General features: G+C 35.2%; 1 protein-coding gene across 1 annotated transcript in view; it reads left to right on the top strand.

Moving 5' to 3' along the window:
• LOC149780124 (protein odr-4 homolog) overlaps positions 1–16,902 on the top strand; it is a 59,884-nt gene that overhangs the window by 4,307 nt on the left and 38,675 nt on the right. Inside the window, exons 2-6 of the mRNA XM_089936894.1 lie at positions 833–1,018; positions 5,146–5,241; positions 10,724–10,830; positions 11,921–11,957; positions 16,534–16,671. Coding sequence (XP_089793020.1) covers positions 833–1,018; positions 5,146–5,241; positions 10,724–10,830; positions 11,921–11,957; positions 16,534–16,671 — 564 coding nt within the window. The remainder of the gene's footprint in view (positions 1–832; positions 1,019–5,145; positions 5,242–10,723; positions 10,831–11,920; positions 11,958–16,533; positions 16,672–16,902) is intronic.

Here is a 16,902-nt window from a genome sequence, read left to right as displayed (position 1 = left end):
TACATGTGTAAAATTCTTGGCGGCTTGAATTTCCATGTCAGAATGCTAGTAAAAAAAAATCTGTTGGAAGTATTTTTAAAAACTCAGTTTATGCACCGGTACCCATTATGAATACAATGTCATATGGTCTATAGACAGTTTACACGCCAGTACCCATTATGAATACAATGTCATATGGTCTATAGACAGTTTACACACCAGTACCCATTATCAATACAATGTCATATGGTCTATAGACAGTTTACACACCAGTACCCATTATCAATACAATGTCATATGGTCTATAGACAGTTTACACACCAGTACCCATTATCAATACAATGTCATATGGTCTATAGACAGTTTACACACCAGTACCCATTATCAATACATATGGTCTATAGACAGTTTACACACCAGTACCCATTATCAATACACATGGTCTATAGACAGTTTACACACCAGTACCCATTATCAATACATATGGTCTATAGACAGTTTACACACCAGTACCCATTATCAATACATATGGTCTATAGACAGTTTACACACCGGTACCCATTAGTACACTGTCATATGGTCTACAGACAGTTTTACACAATGACATGACCATGTCACTAATCTTTGTTCAAAATGTTATTTATGTTTGGAATTTAGCTGCATATAAGAGCAACTTTGAATATTGAAAGAATTTTTTATTTCTTTTTTTCAATTATTCAAACAGGTTAAATGCACATTTCTTCAGAATACCTATCATTAAATGGGATTTTCACAATCTTGAACAATATAAATCTAGTAAAAGTAACCCTGAGTCAAAATTCCTTAGGAGATGAAGTCTGATTTATTATTTCAGTTAACCAGTCAGAAAGACTATGCTGTCCATTTAGTACGGACACCAGAACCTGTTGAAGATAAAGCCAGTGAAGATGATGAGAATGCAGAAGATGAACCCACAGTAAAACCCAGGAGGAAGTCACTGAGTCGACCAGAAAGTCTTGATGCTCTCAATGAACAATGGCCAGCAACACATGCCAAACAGGTTTTCTTTATTACCTTTTGTTAGGACTTGAATTTAACACAAACACCTTCTGACACGATTCAAAAGTAATACTAGCAAGCTAGCATTTGTATACATGGCAATCATTTTACTTTTGGTGTAATCATTGCACTTTTTTTCATCAAATTACATTTTATGCTTGTCTCATACATGCCAAACGTTATGCATTTGGCATAATCATTATGCTTTTTTTCACTAAATTATATCTTACAAGTAACTTTATTTGGATTACATGTTTACATGTTTTCGGTATATAACCCTCCAAAAAATGTAATAATTTGTTTCCTGATTTTTATTAACATCCTGTTAATCCCACAGACCGTATTCTAGAAAAGACAGCTTCTGTGTAACTATGACCTAGGAGTATGTTTGTCCACTTTCCTAACAATATTATGTTCTATTTATAGCAGTTGCCCTATTTCCAAGAAACATGCTTGTTTCGACTTTCAACTTTTGACCTTGTTTTCTATTTATAGCAGCTGTATGGCTTAGTTCGGAGAGAACAGACTGGTTTTCAAACTTTTAATCTTTGTTCGCAGATTCTTTGTTTTAATTCATATCTGATACAGAACCAGTCTGTAGGTATTTGGCGCTAAAAGTCACATCAGATTTATTCTAGTCGATGTGTGTGTTAGAGCAAAAATATTTTTCAAAGAATAAAGCATTCCATTCTAGGACAGCTTCACGCCCCTTGCAGGCTGCGTAGCAAGGATTTTAATATTGGTCATTGTGGTGAAACAAAGAAATCTTGAATTAGCTCGTTTTACTAACTTCAGTACTAAGGTAACTTCTTTTTTTACAGCAGATCTAAGTTGTGGACATGAATTTTATAAATGCAGATTAGTTATCTACAGAGTTTTTCATTTAACATGGACTACCCCTAATGGTAAAAAAATCTACATTGGTTCTTTGTTCAAACGGATGTTTCCTGATTCCAAAATTGCATGTGCAAGAACAAAATCATCTAATAGTGTTAGGAGTTTAGCAGAAGATACTTCACTTAAAATTACAGAAGCCATGAAAATTGGGCTGTTTAGTATTGCAACAGACAGGAGTAGTGATTATGATGACAAAAAGTTGTACCCAGTCTGTGTAAGAGACTTTGACAATGAAAAGGGCAAAGTCAGAGTGCTCTTCTTTCATTACCAGAATTAACAGTAGATTCTAGTGGAGAAAACATTTTTTTATTTGCTTGATAATGCTTTGAATAAACATAAGTTGGCAGAACTGTATGGGGTTTGAAAAATGTCTCCATCATTGTACATATCGGGTTGTCTCTGTCATATGATGCACCATGCTGCAGGAAAGGTGGCTGATAAATTAAAAGGAGTACTCCTGCAGTATCAAGCTAGCACTCTACCTGACAATGTACTTCATGTGGACAGAGTTGATTTTTTCATCTTATTTCTCCACTAAAAGAGCCAATAACTGTAAGATAGAAATTTCCTCTTCTTTGTCATGTTATGAAAGAAATATTGGTTCTTTACCATTCTAATGCTGACTGTGAGAGATTGTTCAGTATTGTTGACAAAAGTAAAACTGAATTCAGATCCAGGCTCTGTAACCCAGCACTTAGTACTCTACTGGTGTGCAAAACATTTATAGTCTCAGCTGGTACAAAGTGTTTTGAAATGCAGTATGAGAGTCTGTTGCTTTTTAAAGCTTAAAGTGTTATATATGGAAACTTGAAGCAGTAATTGATGTTAAAAGTCCAGAGGGATAAATAAATCATTCTGTACATATGCTCATTGAATTTTTATCATGTTTTATGTGGATTACTCTTTTTTCTGCTCGGATTATTCTTTTTGTCCACATGGATTACACCTTTTCCTCACCAGGGGTTGGCATGTATGTTGTTTGTATATGGATTATGCTCATTTTGGTACATTACAAAAAGAAATAAACCAGTACAAAGTGCTTGACATTTTTATGATCAGCTTTTAATTCCATTCATATAAATTTGAGAATATTCTTAAAATGAGGACTGCTGCATAATAGTAGCATAATTTCTCATTTGCTATTTATAACAACTGAGTATGACCCATTTCCAAGAAAACAGACAGGTTTCTTCAGTTTGAACTTGACTGATTTGTTATATTGTTAAGCTGGTTAGGTAGTGGACCAATCTATACATTTAAAGAAAATGGTGCCAGATGTTAAGCCAAATGCTTTATTTTCTGAGTTGTGGATGTTATATGACAGAAAATGTTAGAGCAAATGGATCTTTTCCAACTTCAAAACATGTCTGATTAGACAAGAGGACAAATAAACACCGGTTTACTGACTTTTAAAGAATAATATGAATAATGTAATACAGCACTCCGATTGAGCACACAATCGTGCTCATTGCAGAATTCCAGTTCATGATCATTCAGCAACAGTTACACATGTAGACTAGTTACATGGAATGCTGAATATAAATAACTTTATATTATATTTTGTATTCTGGTCCTAATCTATATGGATTTTGCCCTCTGCAACGTGAATTTTGACAGAATCAGGCAAGTAGCAAAGATAGCATGTGATATAGATTATACTTTTAACAACCAAATTACACTTTTTCGCCATTTATAATAGCAATAATTATTCTTAAACCTCTCAGAGGGTTGGCATGTATGTATTTTGCTGGTTGAATTGCCAGAAATGTGATAGCAATAATTATTCTTATACCTCTCAGAGGGTTGGCATGTATGCATTTTGCTGGTTGAATTGCCAGGAATGTGGCAGCAGTAATTATGCTGTACCTCTCAGAGGGTTGGCATGTATGCCTTTTGCTGGTTGAATTGTCAGGAATGTGGCAGCAGTAATTATGCTGTACCTCTCAGAGGGTTGGCATGTATGCATTTTGCTGGTTGAATTGCCAGGAATGTGGCAGCAGTAATTATTCTTATACCTCTCAGAGGGTTGGCATGTATGCATTTTGCTGGTTGAATTGCCAGGAATGTGGCAGCAGTAATTATGCTGTACCTCTCAGAGGGTTGGCATGTATGCATTTTGCTGGTTGAATTGTCAGGAATGTGGCAGCAGTAATTATGCTGTACCTCTCAGAGGGTTGGCATGTATACCTTTTGCTGGTTGAATTGCCAGGAATGTGGCAGCAGTAATTATGCTGTACCTCTCAGAGGGTTGCCAAGTATGCCTTTTGCTGGTTGAACTGCCAGGAATGTGGCAGCAGTAATTATGCTATACCTCTCAGAGGGTTGCCAGGGCCCCGAGTGGCCAAGTGGTCTAAAGTGCTCTCTGTTACGGATCACTGCCATCTCACCTCTGTCTGCATAGGTTCAAGTCTCAGATTCGGCCAATGTGGGTATGTGAGAAAGCTTGCCAGTAGTTTCTCAAGGGTCGGTAGTTCTTTCCGGGGTTTTCCTGGGTTCTTCCTCCACCATTAATACTAGCAGCCATGTACAGCCTATCGTATGCTGAAAAATGGATCCTTGGTAAACAATATATCTGGGGCCCAGTTTGGTCAAAAATGCTCTCTGTTATGGTTCACTGCCATCTCACCTCTGTCTGCATAGGTTCAGGTCTCAGATTCGGCCAATGTGGGTATGTGAGAAAGCTTGCCAGTAGCTTCTCGAGGGTCGGTAGTTCTTTCCGGGGTTTTCCTGGGTTCTTCCTCCACCATTAATACTAGCAGCCATGTACAGCCTATCGTATGCTGAAAAATGGAATTAAACCCTACAACAACAACTGCAACAACAACAACAACAACAACAACAGCTCAGAAGGTTGCCATGTATGCATTTTGCTGGTTGAATTGCCAGGATAGCAATAACATTATTGACTAGCAACATTTTGCCAATTTTATAGATTACTCGTTTGACCTCAGCGATTGAAGTAATTTCTCATCTTCAAAAATAATAGTATGTGATACACAGCTGAGACTTAACTCTTCAAAAATGAAATCATAAAATGAAGGAAAAATGTGGTTTTCTACAATTACATTCAATAATACAGTTTTTAAGATCTTCCATAATAGGACATATGTACACTTGATGAACACAGTGATAGAAATTTAACGTTACCTGTCCTTTAAAGTTTGGTTTTTAAATTTTTTGATTTTGTATCAAACTTCTTTAATCTGTCCCTAGCCATCTATTTAATTTAAGGTCAGCAGGATGTTGCCAGGTGGTCTAGATGTAATTGGAATTTTTGCAATGGCACCTCCAGCGATGATGCAAAGCTCACAGACAAAGCTTAGACAGGTAAATATAAAGTACATACATGCACATCTGTCTTTCCTTTATACATTCAAAGCTTAGACAGGTAAATATAAAGTACATGCATGCACAACTGTCTTTCCTTTATACATTCAAAGCTTAGACAGGTAATTATGAAGTACATGCATGCATAACTGTCTTACCTTTAAATAGTCAAAGCTTAGACAGATAAGCATGAAGTACACTGTAACTCACCTCTCTACCTTTATACAGTCTAAGCTTATATAAGTATGAAGTACACTGTAGCTCACCTCTCTTCCCTGTATACAGTCGAAGCTTAGATAAGCATGCAGTACACACTCGCACACCTGTCTTCTCTGTATACAGTTAAAGCTTAGACATATAAGCATGAACTTCACTGTAGGTTACCTGTCTTCGCTGCATATAGTCAAAGCTTATGTAAGCATGAAGTACACACCAGCACACCTGTCTTCCCTGTATACAAGAAACTCATTTATAATGAAAATATTGACTTACATCGGCCCTGGAATGATTTTTCTTAAGGGGACAAAATACTGTGTAAGTATTGACTTACATCAGCCCTGGAATGATTTTTCTTAAGGGGTCGAAATACTGTGTAAGTATTGAGTTACATCAGCCCTGGAACGATTTGTCGTAAGGGGACAAAATACTGTGTAATTATTGACTTACATCAGCCCTGGAATGATTTGTCGTAAGGGGTCGAAATACTGTGTAAGTATTGAGTTACATCAGCCCTGGAACGCTTTGTCGTAAGGGGACAAAATACTGTGTAAGTATTGAGTTACATCAGCCCTGGAACGCTTTGTCGTAAGGGGACAAAATACTGTGTAAGTATTGACTTACATCAGCCCTTGAATGACTCTTCATAAGGGCACAAAATACCATAAATAAATGATGGTAGCTCAGAGATGTTGAAGTCAATTAAACTAAAGGTTAATTTTATTTAATCAACAAAATAATATTAAAGTATTTATTTTCTGGTCCAAAAGTCAATGGTCAAGGTCAACAGGACTGGAAGAAAGAAAACAAATGATTTCCACAAAACTGTTGTGTTCTGTACCACATGCCATAGGTGAACTTCATGAATGGCTTTCATTAAAACATGAACAGTACATGTTGAACTGGGAGGGTCAATATAATAGGGTCAAGGTCACAGAGACTGAAATTAGAAAAATTATGGTTCCTCAAAAAAAATTAGTTTTGTATTCAATGGCATAAAAAGTAAAGTAAGCGAAATGAGCTTTTACATTTGTGGATGAAAATTGTTAAAGCATATGGATTTTCTAAAACTTCAAAACATGTCCAATCAGAAAAAGGAAATATTGACATCACTTTGCAAATTTGAAAAGAAAAATATGATAGTGATGTAATACAGTACTCAGGTTGAGCACATAAGAATTTGTGACTTTACAATCATTCAGCAAAAATTATACAATCATGCAGGGTGGTTAAAGTGAGTCTTGAACATAAATAACCTATTCATATGTTTTGTGTTTGTATTCTGGTTCTAATCCACTGGGAGTTTGCCCATTCTGAAACACTATATATGACCTACTTTCATTAGTAACAGGTAAACACATTGAATTAATCTACTGCTCATCTGTCACTGTAACCTAATTTGATTTGTAATAGGTATGCATACTGTACTGGTCTTGCATTGTTGCCATATGCAGCATTTAATTTAGTTGTTTAAGAAATGCTTTCACGATTTTGGCATGAATTTCATGACTTTTTCAACGATTCACAGATTCACGGTGCAAGTAAAAATATTTTAAGTCTTTAATAAAATAACCAGTTAAGTGCTAGTCGTGATATTGGCAGTTGCCAAAATGGTCCGGTACTGCTGGTCGCGATATTAGCAGAACTACTGCCAAATGGTACAGTTGTCCTGGTAGCAAGCATTTTAGCCTATTTGAATCTATAAGAGTAGTTTTTGAGAGAAACTGTGGCGCATGCGTCACCAACACTGATTTGAATTACCGTTCGGCATTGCATGTAAGATCTTGAAAGTTTAATTTGGAATAGACCAAAAATTGGTCATGCATTCTGCCATTAAATATTGATATACATCATGCCTTTTGCAGACAATGTGCCACAAATTTTAGTATTCGGTATCGTGGCAGAGACGATGTGAGGAAGCACATCAATTGTGAAAAAAAACACGTAGAAGTTGGGAAAATTAAGAATTTGCAGATTTCAGCTCTGGAATATTTTAAGCCATCGACGGAAGACCTGCGAGCTATGAATGCTGAAGCATTATTTGTGAGTTTTCTTGTTGAACACAATCTATCTTTATCAGCTGGAGACCATGCTAAACATTTGTTCCAGCAAATGTTCCCGGACTCGAAGATCATTTCCAAATTTTCCTGTGGAAGAACCAAAGTGCTGCAGCTCCTCTGTATTCCTCACAGCAACAGAGACAGTAAAAGAGTGAGGAAAAAAACGACAGACTTTAGGGCCTAAAGAGCAGAAAATTTGTCAGCAATTTTAGTCACCAAAGCAACCAGCAGGCAAGAAGTCTGAACTGTTTTGAAAACAAATTTATGACCAAGCAGTTGTGGAAGTTCAAGTCTGCCACAGTATCATGTCTTGATAACTAATCGCAAGAACAAGTGAAGTTTATGAATACCATAATAAATAGAAATGCAGATATGTAGTGTTTTAGTTTTATATTGTGATCTTGATATAGTGTAGTATTGACAGTCAGAGTGGATGGAGTTATTGTCATGGTATTTTTTGCTAATTCATTTCCAAATTCACTAAAATTTTATCCCTATTTTCACTAATTGTGAGCCTGAAAGGTTGGCAGCTATGTACATGTCTGCGGCATGATGTCTCAGTGCTAGACATCACTATAAACTGCCACACTACAGACATCATATCGATATGACTGAAAATTTTTTAAAGTTACATTAAAAATCCAAATCACACACACATGCTATTGAAATGGATTTAGGAATTTTATTTAAATTAAATAACATTTCTGACTTTTTTTACTTTTATGAAACCTTACTAGTGTCATAATTTTGAGATTTTGTTACATTGATAGATCAGGTTTATTGTATTTAATTGTGTAAGTAACATCATGACATGTGAGTTTTGTTATGAATGAGTGTGTAAATCACCTCATGATAAAAAAAATTGTTATGCATGATTATGTAAATGACCTTATGACATGTGAGTTTTGTTATGCATGATTGTGTAAATGACCTTATAACATGCAAGTTTTGTTATGCATGATTGTGTAAATGACCTTATGACATGCAAGTTTTGTTATGCATGATTATGTAAATGACCTTATGACATGTGAGTTTTGTTATGCATGATTGTGTAAATGACCTTATGACATGTGAGTTTTGTTATGCATGATTGTGTAAATGACCTTATGACATGCAAGTTTTGTTATGCATGATTGTGTAAATGACCTTATGACATGTGAGTTTTGTTATGCATGATTGTGTAAATGACCTTATGACATGTGAGTTTTGTTATGCATTATTATGTAAATGACCTTATGACATGTGAGTTTTGTTATGCATGATTGTGTAAATGACCTTATGACATGTGAGTTTTGTTATGCATGATTATGTAAATGACCTTATGACATGTGAGTTTTGTTATGCATGATTATGTAAATGACCTTATGACATGTGAGTTTTGTTATGCATGATTGTGTAAATGACCTTATGACATGCAAGTTTTGTTATGCATGATTGTGTAAATGACCTTATGACATGCAAGTTTTGTTATGCATGATTGTGTAAATGACCTTATGACATGCAAGTTTTGTTATGCATGATTATGTAAATGACCTTATGACATGTGAGTTTTGTTATGCATGATTATGTAAATGACCTTATGACATGTGAGTTTTGTTATGCATGATTGTGTAAATGACCTTATGACATGTGAGTTTTGTTATGCATGATTGTGTAAATGACCTTATGACATGTGAGTTTTGTTATGCATGATTATGTAAATGACCTTATGACATGTGAGTTTTGTTATGCATGATTGTGTAAATGACCTTATGACATGTGAGTTTTGTTAAGCATGATTATGTAAATGACCTTACAACATGTGAGTTTTTTTATGCATGATTGTGTAAATGACCTTATGACATGCACATTTTGTTATGCATGATTGTGTAAATGACCTTATGACAGGTGAGTTTTGTTATGCATGATTGTGTAAATGACCTTATGACAGGTGAGTTTTGTTATGCATGATTGTATAAATGACCTTATGACATGTGAGTTTTGTTATGCATGATTATGTAAATGATCTTATGACATGTGAGTTTTGTTATGCATGATTGTGTAAATGACCTTATGACATGTGAGTTTTGTTATGCATGATTGTGTAAATGACCTTATGACATGTGAGTTTTGTTATGCATGATTGTGTAAATGACCTTATGACATGTGAGTTTTGTTATGCATGATTGTGTAAATGACCTTATGACATGCAAGTTTTGTTATGTATGATTGTGTAAATGACCTTATGACAGGTGAGTTTTGTTATGCATGATTGTGTATGTGTGTGTGATTTGGATTTTTAACGTAGCTTTAACAATTTTTCAGTCATATCGCTACGATGTCTGCAGTGTGGCAGTTTATAGTGATGTCTAGCACTGGGGCATCATGCCGCAGACATGTAGCATGATGTCCCACCCAGTCACATTATCCTGACACCAGGCCGACCAGTCCTAACACTAACCTCTTAATGCTGAGCGCCAAGCGAAGCAGCTGTTAGTACCATTTTTGTAAGCCTTTGGTATGACTTGGCCGGGGATCGAACCCACGACCTCCCGCATCCGAGGCGGACAATCTAACCACTAGGCCACCGGAGCGGTTCATGATTGTGTAAATGACATCATGACAGGTGAGTTTTGTTATGCACAATTATGTAAATGACCTTACGACATGCGAGTTTTGTTATGCATGATTGTGTAAATGATGTCATGATAGGTGAGTTTTGTTATGCATGATTATGTAAATGACCTTATGACATGTGAGTTTTGTTAAGCATGATTGTGTAAATGACCTTATGACATGTGAGTTTTGTTATGCATGATTGTGTAAATGACATCATGACAGGTGAGTTTTGTTATGCATGATTATGTAAATGACCTTATGACATGCGAGTTTTGTTATGCATGATTGTGTAAATGATGTCATGACAGGTGAGTTTTGTTATGCATGATTGTGTAAATGACCTCTTGACAAATCAAGTTTGTTATGCATGATTGTGTAAATGACCTCTTGACAAATCAAATTTGTTATGCATGATTGTGTAAATTAGCCCATGACAAAAAGAGATTTGTTTGCATGCTTGCATAATTGATTACACAAGATTCTTGTGTCATTTAAATGATTTTTGAAAGCTTTATCTGGTTTTTGAAATTTCTAGATTCAAATACTTTGCAATGGGATGTACATGTATAATAAACACAATTATGTTTTACTGTTTTCTTTTTCTTTAGATCATGTTTGCAATAGAAAAGACAAAGAATAAGTCCATGTACAATGACTGGATGGACCAGGCATCATCAGAGAAAATATTACTACAGATCTGTTCAACCACAAGAAAGTATCCTTCATGTTTATAATGTTATGTTGATCACCCTATATCTTATTCAGAATTTTCACAAGGCCATAATAGTGTGATAGACTGGCCACATCACTATATCAAGAACTGACATCATGGTTAAGATTGCAATAGGTGTGAAACTCATACATGGGTATTGACATCGTGGTCAAGATTGTAATATTTGTTTTAATTGAAACTCATCCATGGGTATTGACATCATGGTCAAGATTGCAATATGTGTGAAACTCATACTAAGTTTAAAAAAAGTCAGTATTTTTTTTACATTTTATATATTTTGTAGTTCATTCATCTCACATTCTGAAGATGATATTGTCTAGTCTGGCAAAATTTGTTTTCCTATTTTAATAAGTGTGTAGATAGTGCATATTAGACTAATTCGGGTCAGTTCTTTTAAGCATATGGGATCAGTCATTTTGGTTAAATTTGTGCTTAGATCATACAATAACCAAAAGAAATTTCAGTTACAGTTTATGAAAGTAACAGAGGTATGCCAACATTGTCTCCGTTGTGCATATTTACAGTGCAAGTAACTTAACCTCACAACTGTCACAATATCATAAGTACATAATAACTGTCGAGAGCCTCCATAACTCTTCTGCTTCATCTTAATGATTCAGATACTTCATTCCTTCTAGCACCTTTTGCTTCATCATCATCGTCATCACTGCCCCTTTTGATAGGTACCAGGGCTGTACAGATATTTTTGTGTACTTTTCCAGGACATGTGAGATTGGAAAAGTGACTTGTCTTGACCATTTTCATACTTGTCCCTTTATTGACTAGCAGACATCAGTGGTACAAACACTGACATCATGTGTGCTTTTTACCAGTGAAACGAAATGGAATATAAAATGAACATGAAATGATTAATGAAATTTGAAGGCAGCAAAGAACAGAAATGCAGAATTCAAAATGAAGAATAGTAAGTAAAAAGAGGAAATTTTAATGCATTTTATAAATGGATAAAAAAAATTATTTTACCTGTATTTATGACTTTCTCTTTCATCATGCAACATATTGAAACATCTTTTGAAATGCTAGCTTTATAAAATTCCTTGACCTAATTCAGATTGACCTGCAGATCCTTAGATGTTACAGATCCAAAGGTAAAATAAAAATTGCTTGCAATAAGTTGTGCAGAAGTATATATGCTTAGTACCAATTAAGGGTGACAAGTTGTGTAGAAGTATCTTCACTTTTATACCAGTTATGGGTGACAAGTTATGTAGAAGTATCTTTGCATTAATACCAATTAAAGGAGACAAGTTGTGTAGAAGTATCTTCGTTTTAATACCAATTAAAGGAGACAAATTGTTTAGAAGTATCTTCACTTTAGTACCAATTAAGGGTAACAAGTTGTGTAGAAGTATCTTTGTGTTAATACCAATTATGGGTGACAAGTTGTGTACAAGTATCTTGGCTTTAATACCAATAATTGGTGACAAGTTGTGTAGAAGTATCTTTGTGTTAATACCAGTTATGGGTGACAAGTTGTGTAGAAGTATCTTGGCTTTAATACCAATTATGGGTGACAAGTTGTGTAGAAGTATCTTTGTGTTAATACCAGTTATGGGTGACAAGTTATGTAGAAGTATCTTGGCTTTAATACCAGTTATGGGTGACAAGTTGTGTACAAGTATCTTGGCTTTAATACCAATAATGGGTGACAAGTTGTGTAGAAGTATCTTTGTGTTAATACCAGTTATGGGTGACAAGTTGTGTAGAAGTATCTTGGCTTTAATACCAATTATGGGTGACAAGTTATGTAGAAGTATCTTGGCTTTAATACCAATTATGGGTGACAAGTTGCGTAGAAGTATCTTGGCTTTAATACCAGTTATGGGTGACAAGTTGTGTAGAAGTATCTTTGTGTTAATACCAGTTATGGGTGACAAGTTGTGTAGAAGTATCTTGGCTTTAATACCAGTTATGGGTGACAAGTTGTGTAGAAGTATCTTGGCTTTAATACCAATTATGGGTGACAAGTTGTGTAGAAGTATCTTTGTGTTAATACCAGCTATGGGTGACAAGTTGTGTAGAAGTATCTTGGCTTTAATACCAATTATGGGTGACAAGTTGTGTACAAGTATCTTGGCTTTAATACCAGTTATGGGTGACAAGTTGTGTAGAAGTATCTTTGTGTTAATACCAGCTATTGGTGACAAGTTGTGTAGAAGTATCTTGGCTTTAATACCAGTTATGGGTGACAAGTTGTGTAGAAGTATCTTTGTGTTAATACCAGTTATGGGTGACAAGTTGTGTAGAAGTATCTTGGCTTTAATACCAATTAAGCGTGATATGTTTGATCAGTACAATTCAGAAGGTCTTAAGTTTAATAGTTTTTAGAATTTTTCAAGTTTGACATGATATATTGACCTAATGATTAAAATCTGCTTACCCAGTGGCATATCAGCTTTGAAATTAAAGTGTCCATACTTCCACAGTACTGCTGAGTCAGCTCAAGTGTTGTGGATATAAGCTTGATAAATTGGGCAATTTACTCCATGTTTTGGAACTAACTATTAATCCATCAAGAACTAATTGGGTATTTTGCTCCATATTTTGGAACTAACTATTGATCCATCAAGAACTAATTGGGCATTTTACTCCATGTTTTGGAACTAACTATTGATCCGTCAAGAACTAATTGGGTATTTTACTCCATGTTTTGGAACTAACTATTGATCCATCAAGAACTAATTGGGTATTTTACTCAATGTTTTGGAACTAACTATTGATCCATCAAGAACTAATTGGGTAATTTACTCCATGTTTTGGAACTAACTATAAATCCATCAAGAATTAATTGCAGTTTTTAGCAGATCTGACCATAAGCGAAATAAGTTCATGGCATGTGTCCATTGTGTATCATAAAGCAAAATGACCCCATGCTATATGTCCATTGTGTATCATACAGCCAAATGACCCCATGGAATGTGTCCATTGTGTATCATAAATCCAATGAACCCATGGCATGTGTCCATTGTGTATCATAAATCCAAATGATCCCATGGCATGTGTCCATTGTGTATCATAAATCCAATGAACCCATGGCATGTGTCCATTGTGTATCATAAATCCAAATGATCCCATGACACCAGTATGTGTCCTTTGTGTATCATAAAGCCAATGAACCCATGGTACCGGTATGTGTCCATTGTGTATCATAAAGCCAAATAACCTATGGAATGTGTCCATTGTGTATCATAAAACCACATAAGTCATGGTATGTGTCCATTGTGTATCATAAAGCCAAATAACCCTATAGAATGTGTCCATTATGTATCATAAATCCAAAAGATCCCATGGCATGTGTCTATTGTGTATCGTAAAGCCAAATGACCCCAAAGCATGTGTCTTTAGAATCCAAATAATTTAAATAAAAATTAAATATAACTCCAAACTGGTCACAACAAAATGAACACCTTGACATCAAGTGTTTTTAAGCCAAACTCAGAAATATCTCTCTAAACATCACTAATAAATCTAACTACTGTGCAATTATTGGAAACCCAGAATTGCAAAATAGGGTTGTTTACAATCTAAAATCTCATACTCCCAGTATGACCTTGATAAAAGCCAATCATTATACTTGAGAATAAAATAAAAATAGAAAGTTGTTTACTTGTCTCAGTGATTTTTGAATCAAGGTCGGAAACTAATTCAAAAATAGAAACAGTGTTTCTGTTATTAGGTATTTATGAAAAGATTCAGGTCAAACTGTGTTTGAACCCATGACTCTTGGATTAAAAATCCAATACTCTGGCAACTGCATTACCAAGCCCCCTCCCCCCGAGTCTAGGCAGTGGTGTCTGGGAAAAACCATGAACCTTATTGTTTGAGTTCATGATTTCTGCTATCATGTTTTATAGTGTCTATTCTAGGATTTTTGATAATAGGATTTCCACAACCATGTTGACCACTCCTAGGCCTAGTGATTAGAGCATCCACCTTGGATATGGGAGGTCATGGGTTCAAACCCCTGCCAAGTCATACCAAAAACTTATCCAAATGGTACTAACAGCTGCTTCACTTGGCACTCAGCATTAAGAGGTTAGTGTTAAGACTGGTCAGCCTGGTGTCAGGATAATGTGACAGGATGGGACATCATGCTACATGTCTGCAACGTGATGCCTCAGTGCTAGACATCACTATAAACTGCCACACTGCAGACATCTTAGCAATATGACTAAAAAATTGTTAAAGCTACATTAAAAATCCAAATCACACACACACACACCACCACCACCATCACCATGTTCTACATGATCTGTTTGAGGATCTTTGATAGCAGGATTCACAATAATTTCTTATTTCATTTGTTAAAACCTACCCTCTTTTTTTTTAGTTCCCGTTTTCCAATGCAGGGAAGGATTTTACCCCTGCAATTGTCATCCCTAGAATAGACCCTGGTTCTATATCATTGATAAGACCACACATTTGGAGAGCAAGTGTGTCCATCTTTTTGTAGAATGTTTACACATTTGGACATTGCTTGTATGACCTATTATAATGATCACCTGTGTTGAAAAGTTGTGTAGTGAGGGCATTAAGAACAACTCGGACTTCCATGAGACTGTTGTATCTTTCAACACAGCATATCTTCTTAGACAGCTTCAAGTTAATTTTGGACAGGACATTTGACAAAACTTATTCCAGCATGTGTGCTAACCAGTAACAGATCTCAAAGCATTTGATGGATTTAATCCGATGCTGTCCTTTCCCTTAATTCCTTTTATTAAGAAGTACTATTTTTTGGAACAGAGAAAGTTTATTGCTTCAAAAAGCAAATTGAAATGCACTTTGTCTCAGATTTCTTTCCATCTTTGATACATTTATTTCAAAATAATATTTACTTGAGTGTGTTTGTTGACTGGATATTGGGGCTGTTCCAAGAGATTTACTCCAGATATTCCAAGAGATTAACTTCAGGTATTTTAGGGATTTGCTCCAGGTATTCCAAAAGATTAACTCAAGGTATTCCAAGAGATTGATAAGTATTTAAAAGATTTACTCCAGGCTTTTCATTAGATTTACTCTAGGTATTTCAAGAGTGTGTTTGTTGACTGATATCCTGGACATTTGCACTATTCCAAGAGATTTACTCCAGGTATTCTAAATGATTTACTTCAGGTAATCCAAAAGAGATTCTAATAGATTTACTCCAGGTATTTCAAGATTTATTCTAGGTATTTAAACAGAAAGAGTTTAGCTGGAATTTCAGTCATAATTCCAGCTAATATTCCCAGAGTCTGGTTTTAGTATTTCGATAACAAAAATATTAAAAAGGTGCAACTCTTGTATACATCTGTTTTAATGAATCAATGTAACTCCAGAAGTTAAAGAAATTTATTGAATTATTCAGAGTTTATTGCAGATGATAACATTATATATGTTGTCTGAAGAAAAAAAATAGACACCGACACAAATTTAGATAACTGTGTTAGAAAGAAACACCCATTTACTTTAAGACACCAACAAATTCACAGTATCAGGGACCCCTTGGCAACATCAAGTTATAAAATATAAATTGATGAATGAAAATGAGTGTTTTGTGCATTTTTATATCCATGATGCTTTCGTTGTTAAATCTATAAGGGTCACAGATGGGAGGGTCATTGAATACTGTAATCTCTGTTGTAAGAATGAGTACATAAACTTACTAAACTTGCCCTTTTACAGAGTACATTCCGACCAGCTGAGTGGAAATATCAATCCACACCAGAGAGATGGATTCATCTGCAGTCACAAGTTGCCATGGATTTCACAGTTAATGTGCCTCAGAAGCTACAGAATTCAAGTCTTATCAAACAAATACAGGTAGAAAGTGTGTCATAATATATTTGTCTAAAGAGACATTTTTTTCTAATGTATTATAACTTACCATTTTGTTTTTGTTGTTTGGTGAAATAAATTATCCTGCTTCATTAGTCAGTAATGCATGACATCAATCAACAGTCAGTAATGCATGACAGCAGTCAACAGTCAGTAATGCATGACAGTATTCAACAGTCAGTAATGCATGACATCAGTCAACAGTCAGTAATGCAT

This window comes from Sinohyriopsis cumingii, chromosome 16 (genome assembly GCF_028554795.1).
Source record: "Sinohyriopsis cumingii isolate HCF-2022 chromosome 16, ASM2855479v2, whole genome shotgun sequence".
NCBI lineage: Eukaryota > Metazoa > Mollusca > Bivalvia > Unionida > Unionidae > Sinohyriopsis > Sinohyriopsis cumingii.
This window is presented reverse-complemented; position numbering and strand designations above follow the sequence as displayed.